Consider the following 17,019-nt stretch of genomic DNA (forward strand, 5'->3'; position numbering starts at 1 on the left):
TCATTCATTTAGATCAACAACAGCAGCAAGGGCTGTGGATAATAGCCCCATGGTCAGAACTTTTTCACTTCTCAATTTTCTYCTTTAAATTTAAAGTGTAGCTAGGAGTATTGAAAAAGGTATTAAAGTTTATTCAAAATCTCTATTAAACCAGAAGATAAAAATCCTCTTATTGCATTCTATCTTTAAATCTGATAGTATATAAAGCATTAAAAAACAAACAAAAAAACCCCTTTTTTTCTTCCTGCTTATTAACAGTGACTTTTCTGAAACCATTTTTTAAGATGCAAGCAAAAGCAAAATTATTTTACACATAAAGTAATATAAATATTTTGTTGAATTCTGATAGCACAGATTTCTTGCAGGTGGAAAACACTGAGTCAACGGGGCCAAAGAGTGAATTCATGTGCCTCAGTGACAGCCAGCAAGGATAATTCCTAGGACTGAGAAAGTAACTGAGGTCTCATTCTCCCCCCCCCATCTGAGCCCTAACTAAGGATGGTAACTGCTATTAAATGAACCTTCATTCAAGCATCTRTTTATCCACTCAGTGCTGGTTAAAACCCAAAAATTTCAGTCCATACAAGCAACTGGCATTTCTAGTGTAAAACAGCTCTAAATGTCCCCAAATTGAGGCTCCAAATACTTATCCCAGTGGATACTGCACTGGTGAAATTCCACTTCTGGAGAGAATTCTTGCAGATAAAACCCTTGTGGAACATTGACTAAAACATTCAAAAAATGACCAGTTACATTGAGGCACAGGTGGGTTTTGTTGCTTTAAAGGGTTTGGTTTTGGAAGAGCCCCATAACCTTTCTTACAAAAACCAGACATCAAATTAGTTGGTAATGAGTAAGATTATCACCATGGACTTCAGSAGAGCTAACTTCAGCCCCTTCARGGATCTTCTTGGAAAATCCYTTGGGAWCAGGCCCCACAGGGAAGAGKGWSATATTYAAGGATCACTTCCTYCAGGCTCAAGAATGATGCATTCAAATGAACAAGAGATTGGGCAAAAGGGGACAAGAGAGCTGCGTGGATGAATAAAGAACTCCTTACATTACTCAAGCATAAGCAGAAAATGCACAGGAGATGCATGCAGGGTCAGGCTACTCAGAATGAATATAAAGGGGTTATCAGAGTAAGTAGAAATGAGACAAGGAAGGCCAAGGCCCATCTGGAATGAAATCTGGCCAAGAATGTCAAGGACAACAAGCAAAGCTTTTTCAAATACATCAATAACAAAAGGGAAACAAAGGCAATGTGCACAAACTGATGCACTGGAAGTTCCAGCTGAATTTGAAGAATTTCTTTATTGTGCAGGTGAGCAGGCACCAGAGCAGACTGTGCAGAGGGTGTGGAGTCTCCCTCATTGGAGATATTCAAAAACCATCTGGATATAATTCTGTGCCTTGGATGGCCCTGCTTGAGCAGCGAGGCTGAACCAGAGGCTCCCCTGTGGTACCATCCAACCTGGCCCAGGTTGGAAGTGAATATCAGTGAAAAATTGCTATCAGCCAGCTCTCTGAGACAGTAAAATATATTAACTGATTTGAAATGGAACAGCCCTCAGACAGCATTTCCTACTTTCCTTTGTGTTTTACTGACTATTCCCTTTGTGCCAACTTTTCTATCTTGTTAAGTAAGGAAATGATCACTCTAATCACTGGAAGATCATTTCTAGAGCAAGGGCACACCCAGAAATACCACCTTTTCTTTCTTTCTTTCTTTCTTTCCATATTAAAAGAGAAACAGAAGATGATGCAGGGCTGCAACACAAAAGCCATCTCACGCTGATTAAAAGTAGCACAAACACATTGTTAGAAATGGAAATTATTTAAATACTTATGTTCTGCCAGGGTGGTAAAGAAGGGGAAAAAAAAAGGGAGGGGAGGTCACAGGAAGTTCATACCACCAAAAAATGCTTTACATAATCATGAAATGCAAACTAGTTTCCATTCCTTCTGGCACCAGCTCATTCAGCCTTCACTTTGAATGCTTATTGACAAATAAATGGACTGGTTACATCCTATTAATGCTTCCTAATTTATGTACATACCTGGAGGAAAAATTTCATTTTGACCTCACATTCATGTAAGCTAAGATCATTTTTAAGCCATGAATATGATGAATACAATTTTAATTTCTTCTTGGTTGCTGCTGGGGATTTGCTGTTTCTTAATAAATTAGGCATGTGTTCTCCTCAGCTCAACTTTTGCACCTTATGCATATAATATGTGCAATTCAGGAGTCTGAAACTTTCAGATGAAAGACTTTCTTTTCTTCAGCCATTATTCATTCTCTCCCTCTTGCAGGCACAGGTGCACCAACAGGATTTGTTTTAGCAACTGTTCCCCAATACTTCTCTTYCTCTGCCCACAGAATGATTYGAGTTGGAAAGGACCTTAAAGATGACCCAGTTTCAACCCCTCTGCCATCAGCAGGTTGACTCAACCTTCCACTAGACCAGGCTGCTCAGAACTCCATCCAASCTGCTCCTGAACATTTTCAGGGCATCCACAKCTCCTCTGGGCACCCTGTTCCAGTGCCTCACCAACCTSACAGTAAATAATCTAACWTAAACCTACTCTCTYTCAGTTTAAACCATWCCCCCTTATCCTGTTACCACAAGCCCTTGTAGAAGGTCCTTATCATGGAAGTGGCACTCGCTCTCACAAATCTCAAGAGTCACTATTGTCCTGATGAGGAAAAATGCTGTTAAAGCCAGATTTTATCCCTTGGTCTTGAAAGCCTCTCAGAAGCAGACAGTTCAGTGGAAATTCCGGCAGCAGATGAGGATTGCCAGGGCTGGGYCAACACCTTCATGCTCTGAAGAACCTCCCTGTCAGTCTGGGGACRCAGAGGGATCTCATTCCAAATTAATGTTAACCAACATAAAGCTTGGAAATGCTTCTTTGTTTAGCTTAGTATTTAATATTTCCCAGGAGATGAGTTCCTGCCTGCTGAATGCAATGGGCTGCTAATGCTGAGACACAGTGTGGGGTCCTGACACCAATRTCCAAGGCCACCCTCTCTCATTTGTAAGTTCTTTCAAGAGCCAGATGGTTTGGATTCTCTGATTTTTTGKATCTGAGGTTGTGCCTATTGCTAGCTGTTCTCTCTTTCTTTGCTGATGATGCAGCAGCACACACTTTATGGAAAATTTTAGTGGCTAACTTCCATGGGGGGGGAAGTATAATACCTTTCCAGGCTTGACTCCTACTTCAAAGGAAGTAAAAAACTTCTGAGGGCTAGACAGGCTGCTACTCAAAGAACAGGCACTGAGACCTATGAAAGCAACCCCATTCCTGGGAATCATGGYATGGCCACCTCTTTTCCTACCATATGTAAACCCTCTGGGGCTAGATTGGTGAGACTATGTCCCTCCAAAGGAGGTGGAGAGGAGCAGTGCTGATACATTTACTGTGCTTTGAGCTTATCTCCTCACTTCCTTCTGCAAGGCTCAACTGCCCAGGGCAAAAATTTGATCYTCCAATTCTACCTGGAACTATGTTCCACCCTGAAAATAATGCTATCYATCTGCAGATAAAAAAGTTAACACYRTATAAAATTGATATTGGTATTAATTTGGCTTCGTTTGTCCCTGGAGGAAGCCTGTTAATTGCCATATACAGGAGCAGTTGGGATACACATCCTGAAGAAAACTGCAATGAGTTTCTTTCTCAGCAGTGATATTTTTCCTTAAATTAAAAGCAAATATGYTCTTTTCTCCATAAAAGGCTGAGATGAAAGCGGGAAAAGGAGGGGGACAAGGAATAGAAAGATGTGGAAGATGCATCTTTCCCTTTACTTCCTCTTTAAACATATCTGTCTAATCACATTTAAAGTGCTGCATTATTAACATCTTCACTATTAAATGTTCCATGTCAGTAGAAAAATTTATTCTTTAACATGAACCCTGCAGCAGTGATAGTGGGTCAATTATTATGAGGATGGCAAAATACCAGAAAAATTCAGGGGTGAAAATGAGTACCTGCCTAGCATACATTACCTGAGACTCAGATTTGCTCAAGAATAGCAATAAGGCAGAATCACTGAGCAACATGTGACAYTGCAAGCAAAAGATGAATTAGTTTTCATGGGCAAGAGATTGATAGGCCTGAACAAATGGAAAAATAAAAGGGTTTTTTCCCCTCTTTTATTTTTATTTCTTTTACTTGGGTGAAAAGGGGTAAATGAACTCTSCAATGTCAACAACAACAAGAAGTTCCTTGAAATAAGGGAACATTAATCATCTCAACAACACCTCATTCCAGACCACACAGAATCAACAATTCTCAGCTGTGAAAAGGATTTTCCTAGGARAGAAGTAAGGATTTTTCATACCCAGGTTGTGATTTTGATAGGGCTCTCAGAAAAGTCAAGGAAGAAGTACAATGTCAAGATACAACTGGGGTTTAAAACATGGAATTTATTCCTGTAAGCTAACAGTAGACTTTTCAAAATAGCAAAGCCAAACCATYCCTAAAAAATACCATGACTTACCAATCGATTGACTCAACCCTCTGCATTGCATAAATACACTGACTCTCCAGAAAGTCAGCATTGTTTTTAAGAGGTACCTTTGTAGAGCAGGAATCTGTAAACACAATGAAGAACTAAATACAGTGTGAGAACTACAAATACAAGGCAAGCAAGAATTGCCCTCATATGGCTCCTGGCTGGTCACACTCTCCCTGCCTGCTCATGCTTTATCCAAAGGGTTACTGTGGCTGCCTACAAAGCACAGCTCCTGTAAAATGGGAACAAGCAACAGGGATCTTCCAGAGAGGCCTCCACGACAACTTCTCTGGCTGCTGCTGGGAAGAAAAGCAACCCGTGCAAAGAGACACCTGCAAGGGCCTGGACAGGGAGCAAACTGAGCCCAAGCTTCTCCCTGTTGGCACTTCACCTCAGCATTTGAGCCTAGGAACAGGTCTGTAGCAAAGTGGGCAARCACATGGCAGGCCTGGACTCAAGGCTTTTCTCAGATACCTCTCCTTCTACAGCAGCGACACAAGAGGGCAAAGAGACCAAAGCCCTGAGTCTCAAAGGTGCTTAAGTGGTTGAAAGTCAGGAAGTGTTAGAAGTCAAAATAACCTCTGCCCAGGAGAAGAGACTTTAGGTCTAGAGTTCAAAGCCTGAATTTCAAATCAGTACATTCTGGATACTTACAGCAGAGGGCAAATTCAGGGAAAGGCTTATTGTCTTCTCCTAACTTAACAACCTTTGACCTGCATGTGCAGAAGCASCATGAGACTAAGAAAAATAACTGATTTCAGACACTGCATGAAGAACTGCGGAAATATAACCTAACAGTACTCGGTCTCTGAATGTTTAAAAGCATCTCTCTGTTTGTTTAAAACAAAACTGATTGCTGACAGCTGACATTCATAAATGAACGTGAGGCTCTGCAGCACCTTCTTAAACAAATAGAGAAATCAAAGAGTGCCGTTTCCTTCAAGAGAATAAACAGCAACAACACACGATACTGTTTGTGCTTCCTGGTTCTGTGTGTTTTGTGTGTGTATGTGTATGCATGTGGAACATTCTGTAGACTTTTTTTCTGCACACTATTTACAATTCAGCCTCCCTTGATAAATGCAAGCCTTCACTGTCAGCAATATTTCCTCAGTGAGGCTGAGTCTCTGTAGTTGCAAGCTTCTGAGAGCGCAGTGCCTTGAGATACCGCATGAAAGGCACCAAACTCATGCAAATTGTTGTARTAATTCCCTGACAGTGACATCTCTCTGACTTTCACCTCTGATTTTTGCTAGTGCTCGGAGAAAACTGTCTGTGCTACCAAGGAAACTCTCTGCATAGGCTGCTTAAAAATCTAAAGTGCTCAATCAGGCACAGAGACACCATAAAAATGGCCCTACCTCGCTCTGCTCTCTGGAAACGTTATGGGAAGGGGAAATTTTGAAATGGCAAAATCTCTTTATAGTAGGACATCTCTATTGGACTGCAGAGGTGTTAGTGAAGAAGCTTTYTAGTGTGAAGAACAGAATCACAAGCCAGTGTAAAGTTCAGTGCGATTCCACTCAGGTCAATGACGACAGTTATTCCAAATAAGCCACACCCAGTATGTTTGACAAATTCCAGCACCAAAATCACCAATCATAAATGAGGAGTTTATGCATCAGGCCAGTTCAACATGGCTATTCACAATAGCAGTCAAATGGGAATTATGAATTTCATTCATAAATGAAACTGTGGATTGCAATGACTTTGGAGCAGCATCATTCAATATTACTGATATGAAAAAATTACAGATGAAACAATCTGGTCAACATTTTCAATTTAACATACTGAAAATATTCCTGGACACTGAAGCTATACAAAAGTATTTATAGGACCAGGAAGAATTCTTTATATTAAAGGAAAATATCCAAGTGTCCATTTAAATACAGAGAGAGTATGGCAGGACTTTGTAGTTTCTTTAACCTTTAGGGTTAAAGGTCTAGACAGAGGTGAAAACAGTGGAAAGTCAGAGCGGCACTGAATTGTTACACTAGTACTTTGTGTGGGTAGAAAATTGAGTGAGTAGGGACATGCTGGGCCTTATCCTGCTCTTCATTCCTCTCACACTGATGTTTCTAAATGTCATATCAAGAAGTGATAAATAAGAGTTGCACAAAGCTTTTTTAAAATGGAATGGAAAACAGTTAGTCTTGCAGTCTCCAATGCATGATTTATTGTAATAGCTGTTCTTTCATGTATTCACTTTTGTTTACTTCTCCTGACTCCTGTGCTCTCCTTCACCTTTGTCTGGGTTCCTGAAAGTATTCCCAGGCATCAGCAGCAAGGAGGAATGAGGTGCTGTCTGTCCTACAGCAGACCTGAAGCCTTTACAGATCAGTGCAGCAAACACATCTCAGGTTCACATCTCACTAACCACTCAAAGCAACTTTTTCCTGTGGTGCTTTAAGTAGTAATAGGCTTGTACAGATATGAGCTAAAAAAACCCCAGGAGTTGTAGCACCAAGTCTATCCATTTGTTAACACAAGGCTGTCTRTTACTGAGAATATGCAGTAAATTATTCCTGAAGCTGAGATTAGAAATTCAGAGAGCTCTTGCTCCAGGCTTTTCTATGCTCTGCACCTTCAAGTATGGATTTCTTCATTTCATGGAGACTGAGCAGTTCATTCTCATACCTYTTTTGCCCTCCTCAGCTGCCCCAAGCATGCTTGCTTTCCCCCCTCAAGAAAATGACCTAGTTTCTCTGGTTTACCCTGATGTGTTTACTTTGCTACAGTTCAGCACCACACATACACAKCCACTCTCCACATTTCACCTCAGGGTAACAAATGACCTCTTATGAGAAGTTAGCTTGATCACCTATGTTTTTGCATTAGTTTTGTGCACTATCCTTCCTGYCTAAAATTATGCAGTCCAGTAAAACAACAACAACAAAATAATTTATAATTGTGAATGATTCAGGCTTGAGAGCAGGGAGAAGGAAGAGAGAGAGAGACATTTAAATGCTAAAAGGGGAATAGAGGTAAGAGAGACCTCACATTAAGGGAATCCCCAGCATGGAAGATGCAATTTTTCATGCCCTAAGCTCTGTGGCTTAGGACACAACACACAGAGCAGCTCAGAGCACCCAGTGGCACTCAAGGAGCAAGTGCCCATCTGCTCAGAATGAATGTGTGCTCCAGGCTTGCTATGATTTTGCTAAGCACTAAGACACACAAATAAACAAAAATCAACTTGCTTTTACAATAAAATAATCAGTCACAAGKGTAAAAATTGCTCCTAAATACGTCTTGTGAAGCACTCTTTAAAAAACACTGCACAGGGATCACTTTTGACCGAAATGGAAAGGGTAAAGACCATGGGTGCATTCTTTCTCACTTGGTGAATGTGGTTAAAAACATCTCTTTCACGACTGTATAGCCTCTAACAGTTCAGGGATGGTTAGCCACAAATGCTGTAAAAATAATCTGATCTTGAAATAGCAACCTTTCTTTTTTTTTCTCCCCATGTCCTCCTGGTCTATASCAGGTTTGCCTCTCAACTGGTGCATATCACCATACCTGTGCKAATACCAAAAACGCACCATTTTCACCCATCTGAAGATCTCAYTCCTCTCTGCTGTCCCAAAAAAACAGATCCATGGTCTCTGTAGAAAGTAATATTATTTTATACAGACACAGAGGTAGGCGTCCTGCCCCCACTAGTTCATATTTAACTCTCTTTTCATCTTGTTTATTTTGTCTTCATGGTATCAAAGMAAGCTGCACACCCAGCAACAAGCTTGCAGCAAATAAGTGCATCTTGTTTTTAGTGGATTGCCCTTCACAGGGCACACAGAASGCTCCCAAGGGATTTATGAAGGGGGTCAGGTCAAAGTCTCCATAATTTGAATTTTTATTTGCGTGTTGGAAGAATTATGCTTGAGCATGTCTTTTTCAGTGCAGTTTGAGCAGATGCAAGGATTCAAAGGTAGAATAGGAAGATGCAGTGTGTGGTGGCCACTCAGTTTTTTTGGCTCTCTGCTTCCCCCCAAGACACAAAGAGCTCTGCGTGCCCTTTCCCCCCACTCCAAAASACCCAGACAGAGGTGAAGGGGGCAACAACCTGTGTGTCCTGCCCTCTACAATAACTGAGGCTAGAGGCTTCTGCTTGCCAGACTCTGAAATGGGCCAGGTGGCTCTTCTCACTTTGAGGGAAAGCGATGCCATGAAGCCTCAACACTGAGCTAGCACTCAAGAAAAACCTACAAAATCCTTTAGCAAGCAGATGAGGATGGTCCTGGAAGTAAACAAAAAAAAGATGCCAACCAATAACTCTCTGGTCTCTAAGGACACTTGCCTGKAAGTGCCATCTTCACAGGGTATTCAGGCTGTGGTGGAGAGAGGCAGAGAGATCTCCCGAGACAGCTCTGAAACAAATTCAGCCAGACACGACAGAGACACTGACAAGATGGTCAGTCAGACCTGCCTCCCCTCTGAGCCATTACTGGCCACCTTGCTGCATTACTGGCCACCTTGCCCCATTACTGGCCCTTACCAGGTCTCCATGCATTGTGGTTTTGACTGGTGTGCCGAAAAGCTGGAATTGTGCCTGTCATTTACAGCACCTTTTCTCAGATGGCTCTCACATGTCTTTATATAAACTTTGGTAAATGAGTATATAAATCACTCTGTCCACCACCAAAGTACAATCATCTCTGGGATGATACACAGCAGCTGCTGTAAAATCAGACTGCAGCTCCACACTGCAGATTAGGGTGATAAAACATGCTGCACCAGGCAACTGAAATGGCTGGAGGATGGAAGAGGGACACGGTGGAGGGCATTTTGTAGTTATAATTACCTGAGTATAAATTTGGCTGAAGAGGGTACTGTGTTTAATACTTGCATCTCTGCAAATCAAGCCAGTCTTCCAGCACATGACAAAACAACCTGACTGTACCATTCCCCCTGTTTTGGCCTCCTAAAGCCCTTCCCTTCTGAAAATTGCAGGGCACCTTGATATGAGCAAAACCGATGTGCTGAGTACAAGCAATAAACTAATCGAATTTCTTAGCAACTGACTCGATAACTAACTGAGAGCCTGTAGCTTCTGTGTCCCCTCCCTTCCTCTSTCTTGCATGACAACTGAACACAGCATCTATATATACCCAGCTCGAAAATAGCTTCTGCTCCCGTAACTTGCAAACCGTTCACATAGATCTCATTTTCCAGGCTAAAAGTAGTTAATTACAGTCACTGAGGGGACTGAACTGCTGCACCCTTTTCCTTATTCTGGGATGGGCTCCTTGAGCAGTGTATTAACCCCTCCCACCCCTCTGCCAAATCATGAACTGGTYATAAAAGGAAATCTTTTGAAGGATGGGACTGCACAGATCAGATCTACGAATTTCCTGTTATCAGGGGCTGCAGATGAATTGTTATCCTTCTCCTCTCTCTCTCTTTCCTTGGCCATACAGCCATATATGCATCATCTAAAACTAAACCTGACAACTCCTAAAGTGCAGGGAAGTTATTTGAAAGATACTTCCAATCAATACATGACATGAGACAGCACTTTGAGTTGGGACACCACACAGGCTTCGTACAGAGCTGACCTGCAGAAATTCATTTGAGTGCCATCCCTCTATATTAACTTCTCTGCCACAAATGTCCCTGGCTTCGTAATCCCTCCCACACAGTGCAAAAGCTAAAATTATTTGCAAAATATTCACAGAGAACCAAGAGAGTCAAGAATTAAGCATTTGAATTTGATGATTATTATTGAAATGTTACTACTAGWGAGTGGCAGCTCAGTCAGACCATGGACAAGCCAGAGTCCATTTAGCTCTCCAGCCTGGATCAGAAGCACAGCCACATGTGAAACTCTTGCTCTGGCTCYCACTGCAACCTCCAAGTGCACAGCAAGGGCTCCTTCAGCTGGAACTAGACCAGCTGAGGGAATTTTGGAACACACAGAGACTGTATGGAACAGGATAAACTCTGGTGGAGCACAGGGTTTGTACCCAACAGTCCCACTGTGCTGATGGATCTGTGCCCACAGGAGCACACTGCTGGTCAATGCAGACGTGGGCACCTGCTTGGACTCCTGACATGGAATGTCCTCAAGGAACCAGCCACTTAATGGCTGATGGCACTCAGATTTCTATGAAATATTTGCTATTTCACATCCCCATCAACAGATTTGAATGACATCACACACCTATCCTATAGGATACCTATCCTATAGGATGCCTCTTCCAGCAATTTCATTTTGATTTCTTAAGCTGYCAGCTTTCAAGAACTGCTGAGGAAATGAACCTTATTTTCCTTGGGGCTGCATTTTAGGGGGTTCTGTGTGCAACTCTGACCCCAGTATTGCCCACACTCCAGACCAAGTTGAACCTTCACATCTTGGCAGGGCTTGAGGAAGTCAGCTCAACTCGCCAGACATAAGAGCACATTTAGGCCTGCCATTTATGATTAAAATAAGTAAATAACTCCAGCTCCAGGAAACAAAAATGCCCTTGGCAAATACAGATAGTGAAGAAGAAGTAATTTGAATACARCATAAGAGAATTGGATATCGTGGGGTTTTTTTAAGCTTACACATATATTCTGCTGCTAAAGGGGAAAAAATTTGAATATTTAAAGCAAAACTTGGAAGTTTGATTTGTAATAACACTATGCTCCTACAATGATCAGTAAATAAAATTGACCACAAAAAAAMCAGAAACATTTGTACAAGAGGGARAAGAAGAAATATGYAGTTTTAGAGCCTGACAACAGCTGGWTGATTTCAATAATGTAAMATATTTTTAAAGGTTAAGCAYTCACKATGACACAAAGTTTCCAGGCCATCTCTTGTGTTGCTTTAAAGTGATATTATTTAACCGTTTCCAAAAAAATCCTAAACAATATAAACTAAAATTTTTGACTGAAAATGTTAATTAAATGCTAGTATTTGCACATGTAACTGAGAAAATAGGGGTCATGGAGGTGCTACAGAGGCATGGATACATTCTCAYTGCTTGGATCCCTGAACAAAGCCCCACACCAGCACATCAGACTCACGTGTTTGGCAGAGAACTCATCAACCTCCCGAAGAGCCTTCTCCTGGCACTCTGGGTTGGTGGCCAGCAGGTAGGTGGCAAAGGACAGCGTGCTCGTGGTGGTCTCGTAGCCAGCRATCAGGAACAGGAAAGCTTGGCCTGCAATCTCATCCTCTGTTAGCATTTTCTGAGCCTTTGGAGACGGGGCCCCACCAGGAAGAGGCTCCTCAGTGTGTCTGGGAGCAGCAGAGGGGCTGAGCACATCCGAGCACTCGGCTGAGCCGCGCRAGTCGAGCATCCACTGCAGAAAATCTCGGCGCCTCTGCGGAACACAGGGGAGAGGAACGTGAGGAACGGGGCACAGAGCAATGCCTTCCACAGGGGATGGATGGAGAGAGRTGCTTCCCACCTATAGTGCACACTTGGCTCCCACAGAATGGCCATAAATCTTTCATCCACTGATGAGATTTCCATAAATCAGCTGGAAATGCTGTAACTGAGAGCCTACCATTGCTTTCTTCCCAGTGAGATGGGACTGACCTGCCCTCAGTTCTTAACAGATACATATCTTCACAGAGGATTGCTGGTGACCAGCTCTGTACAGAGCTTCTTTCATTCTTTAGGGCAAGTTCTTGGCACTTGCTGGAAATCAGAGRACTGACAAAGACACTGTAAATCCAGASCCCRTGTGCCCCTGTCARTTGGAGGCAGCACAACTCAAGCCTRGAGGAGCTGGTCCATCCACTTGGATGCACCACCCTCATTTGTTCATATCATCCAAAGCATGGAAGTCACCACCTAAGCTCAGGGTTGCACCTACAAGACTTTCTATAACAGCTTAGCGTGACAAGACTGAAATCTAATCTTGGTAAACTGGGCCATCTTTTTATGAGAAATACAGTTATGAACACTTCTACCAACATAGCTTTCTTTTAAAAATCTTTTAAAAACACACTTGCAGAACTGTATTACAACAATAAGCATAACCCCTACCACAAAACCTGTTTGTGTGSTTTATCTTTGCAAAATGCCCACTGAATTATTCCAGTGTTATGAGATTTGCTTTCTTTCACACCAGTTTCTGACACAAAAGCTCGAATAAACAGACCTGTGGACAAGAGTGAGCTGACTCCAAACCAGTGCGGACAGCAAGCTTGATTAGGCTTTGAAATATAACCCAAAAGGCTTGAATTGACTTTTGTGAGTGGGCATAATAGAATTGTGCTGAACCTAAGCCATAAGGCTGTGTGATTGATTTTCAATTCCTCAAATACCAACAGAATACATGATAGCTCAAGGACTTAGAAGTGACTGCAGTGCCAGAACATGACAWCTTGTGCAGTGGGATGGACAAAAGAAGGGACCAAGCTTTCTTTCAAAAGAAAAGAATATGCTGTAAAACTRCATTTATCTGTTAAAAATAAATCATTTGAATGTTTTCTTGGATCTGATGATTGAGAGATAAAGTAGAAAAAAGAAGGGCCAGAGAAAAGGCAAACAAGATAAGAGTAAGGAAAAACTAATTAATTATAAATGTCAAACAACTTAATCAGATAATTTCTTTTTCACATGACATGGGAAAAGAGAGCAGTGAGACAACAAAACAGGAGAAATACTCAGTGTCCTGTGCTTAGCTGTGCTGCCAACAAACTGTTCTGATCGATCCACAGGCAGAGAGGAATGGTTATTTTGGGGTTTGTGTAACACGAGGGATTGGCACACTGCCTTTTGAACAGCTCCTTCCCTCCACCCCACAGAACCTTTCCATCATGTGCCTTGTAYCCATGAGCATCTTGCACCCTGGTACACCCAAAAATCAATGCTCCAGAKAGCAGCCAGTGCCAGTCACTGCCTGCTGAAGGACTTTACATGTTCACCAGTCAGACTGAATCTCCTCTAAGGCACAGGAGATGTGAACTTCCACCAGTAGGAGAAGCCACAGAAAACAATGTCATAAACATTGAGCTCTGCAATTGAGCTGCAGCTCTGAAAATACTTCCTGCTACCCAGACTTAGGCACAATTTCCACCAGCATGATAGGATACCTCGGCTCCATTATGTCCCTGTAGATTCATGCAGACTTCTGCTGTGAAGAGCTAAAAACCTCATTTAACTTTTCCAGGAAGGGCTTTATTCACACCCTGGGAGTTCATGTATTGCACAACTCAGAGTACAACTCTTTGGCATAGTCTGCGCTTCAGGGATTTCCCTGGCACATATATTTGTGTCGGGCCATTTTTAAAATTAAAAAAAAACAAAACAACAACAACAAAACCCCCCAAAAAACCAACCAAAATAAAACAACCAAGAGAGTCCAGTTCCAGTGTGTTCATTAGAGTGTAGATAAACTAATTCAATGTAGTAATAAACCACATCTGTGGAGATAAGTCTCTTTATCTGCAAGACTAGTCACCATCACCTAAACTACCTTTATAACATAAAAATCTATCATTATATTGATTTTCAGTGGAATTGCAACACTGCAGCATCCTGTAGCTYGAAAGGTGTTAACACTTGCTATGGTTCTGCATCCATCCTTCTCTAGCTGTGAATTTTCTTGTAAACAAACCCATTGCACTGGGAGGGTTTGCTGTTCCCAGTCATGAGCTGTTAGACGAGCCTGGTCTTATATTTAGACAATACACTCTCTGGAGACCCTGTAAGATGTTTCTCCAGCCTTAAACAAAATCAGGTCCTGGCCTCATACAAAGCATTGGGTTATTGCTGTGATAGCAAAGTAATAATCATAATGACTAGTGAATAAAATTTCATTCATGAGAATTTTTGCTGAAAGCAAACTTAATGAATACTAGCACAAGTGAATATTCCCAGGAATGTGCTCTGAAATGCCTCTGTGGCCATTTTGAGGAGCTCTTTTTATTACTCACGTAATATATTTGGTTAGGAATTTAAAAGCTTGTCTTGTTGCAGAATCTGTTTTTAAGGTCATCCTATTGAGAAATGACTGGATACCTGATCTGTGYCTTGCAATTTGCTCACAGGTGAGCAGGGGTTGCTGAGAGCAATGGCTTCATAATCAAACCTTGCAAAAACAACATTCATTTGTAAAAACTACTTGAATAATAGCAGGGGGAAAAAAAGCATAACATTAGATAGAAGCGAGTTTTTTTTTTCCAAGATAATTCTACACGGTGGAAGGAGCAATATTTTAGCAAAGCTTCTCTTCCTTCTGCTTCATTCTACTTCACTTTAGGCATCAGTATAGAGTGCCACATAAAAAATTGTCATCAACCCAAGCGAGAGAAGAGATTTCCAGGGTTATAACAAGTCATAATGAAACATATTTTTTTCCGCACCATCAGGATGGAAAAATTGCTCTGATTCCAAACCCTAACAATGGCAATAGAGGCAAATACTAGCATAAACYCAAATATAATTGAATTGTTAAGTGCTAGAAATAAGGAAAAAGGCATCTCATGACAATTCACAGGGGCTATTTCTCCACTTCAGTTGACAGCAGAAGGAAAAAAAAATATATTAAAAAAGGTATTTTTTTCAGTTTGACAACAGACCAGGTACTTAGAGAGCCACTGCACAAAAACATTCTTTGGTCATCACATCCAGCTGCTGGCTTCCTTTTTCCATCGGGGACATTTTGTTTGATTTTCCTCACAAAAAGCAGAAACCCATAATAGCCTCCATCCTGTCCTCTGACACTTACATAGTTACATTACAATGGCCACGAAACAAATTCCTGCCACAAAAGAATGGTGTGCCAAAGCGAGGGACTCTTGATTTGCCCCCGTGCAACGCAGAGCCTGTCATTAATCTGATGATAATTGAACGGAAAGCTACGATTTGAGAAAAAAAAAATCGAGAATTCGAATGCAGCGTGGGAGGGGGTACATGTCTAACTTGGTGGTGACACAGACATCCCCTTTGAAATATATAATAAGACAAGCCCCGCTCACAGCCTGCCYGAGATAGACACCTTGCAATATATTTCCTGACACCGGTGTTCTGGGCCGTATCATTCCTCTCATTAGGCTCCTTAAACATCACCTGGCCATGCAGAGAAATGGCTCAGCACGGAGGCGTAACGAGAGATGTGCTCCGTGCTGGGGAAGGCCAGGCCGCCAGAACCCAGCTCCCCTCCTCGAATCGCCGCTTTTAACTTTCGCAGCTGTCACAAGGAGAGAGATGTAGCGCTCACAAGAGAGATGCAGCGTGACTTTCCTCGCAGGAGGCGAGGTCCTGGGGGTGGGGGATGGCTCCAGCTCCCTCCATCCTGAACAGGGAGTTGTGTGTTTGTACCTAAGATGAACATGCCAACTGACCTTCTGAAAAATTCACCATGCTTTGACCCTTGGGTCATGCTTTTGGTAGTGATGCCTTAGGATTTTTTTAGCTTCTATTATTTTCACATATCTGTATTCTTGTCCTTCTCTAGTGTGAAGCAYTAAAGCTGCTGTTGTCCCATCTTTAGACAAAACAATTCCTCTCTGAGCCTGAAATCCTTGGATTCACAGCCTCAGAGCCCCAAAATATGGAAACAACAGTGAATTGGGGGAGGAAKATTGGGGTGGTTGACATCATCACCTGAARGTGTCATTGGAGAATTGGGGCCCCATATGATAATAGGACAGAACTTACAAAAGGTGAAGATCTCGTGACTAGGGGTCCATTTTGGGTGTAGCCTCAGGAGGAGGCTTTGTCTGCCCTTAATGCACCAGCAGGCCTGGGTTAAATTTCTGTGCTTTTATTCTCTTAACTTTGTCTGGCCTCTGTTCAGGTGAGCCCTGTCTTAGTCATCAGTAGAGATTAACTCCTTCGCAAGCTGAAATAAAAAAAATACTTAAGGAAAGCTACCAAATATACATCAGTTTGAATTTTAGTTCTTAATGCTTTGATTTCAATCATGTTCTCTGCAAATTATACTCAAATTTTGCACAACTCGGATAGTTCAGATCTCTAATTTGAGTTCAAAAGAGCCCAGAAACACAAAAATCTACTTTATGATGCATCAAGGAATCAAAATAAATGACATAATTGGTCAGTAGTCTGTAAAGCACTTGCTGTGATGTGAAAGTCACACAAACGTGGTGCTGCAAACACAATACCACACACAACAAACTGTACCCCAGGAGGGTACAGACCCTCCTGGTCTTCCTCAGATGCTCTGATGGAAGCTCAAAAAGACAGATTTCAGAATCCTTATCTAGCAGGTAGAAAGCTCACATCCCATATTATTTCAGCAAACTTGTACAAACACAGCTCTATCAATGCATGTCCAAGCCACTTTTTATAAGCTTGTTTTGGCAACCACCCTTTTAGGTGAGACAAACCCGTGCCACCATGAAGTTATCATAAACCACTGCGGTAGCTACCCAGATCCCTTTCAAAAAGAACCACAAAAGGCAGCCCCACTAAAACCATCATTTCGCCAAAAACTCCTTTGAAAGGATCAAACAATCTCTCACACTTGCAGGTTTTGCTTGGTTTCTCTGAAATTACAAAAAAAACAAAAAAGACAGTTTCTCTGTG

General features: G+C 41.9%; 1 protein-coding gene across 1 annotated transcript in view; it reads right to left on the reverse strand.

Moving 5' to 3' along the window:
• Window positions 1–17,019, reverse strand: part of TBXAS1 (thromboxane A synthase 1) — a 225,267-nt gene that overhangs the window by 51,888 nt on the left and 156,360 nt on the right. Inside the window, exon 10 of the mRNA XM_057379764.1 lies at window positions 11,537–11,836. Within this exon, the coding sequence (XP_057235747.1) occupies window positions 11,537–11,836 (300 nt within the window). The remainder of the gene's footprint in view (window positions 1–11,536; window positions 11,837–17,019) is intronic.

This window comes from Malurus melanocephalus, unplaced genomic scaffold (assembly GCF_030028575.1).
Source record: "Malurus melanocephalus ecotype Western Australia unplaced genomic scaffold, MMel_1.1 scaffold_421, whole genome shotgun sequence".
NCBI classification, from domain to species: domain Eukaryota; kingdom Metazoa; phylum Chordata; class Aves; order Passeriformes; family Maluridae; genus Malurus; species Malurus melanocephalus.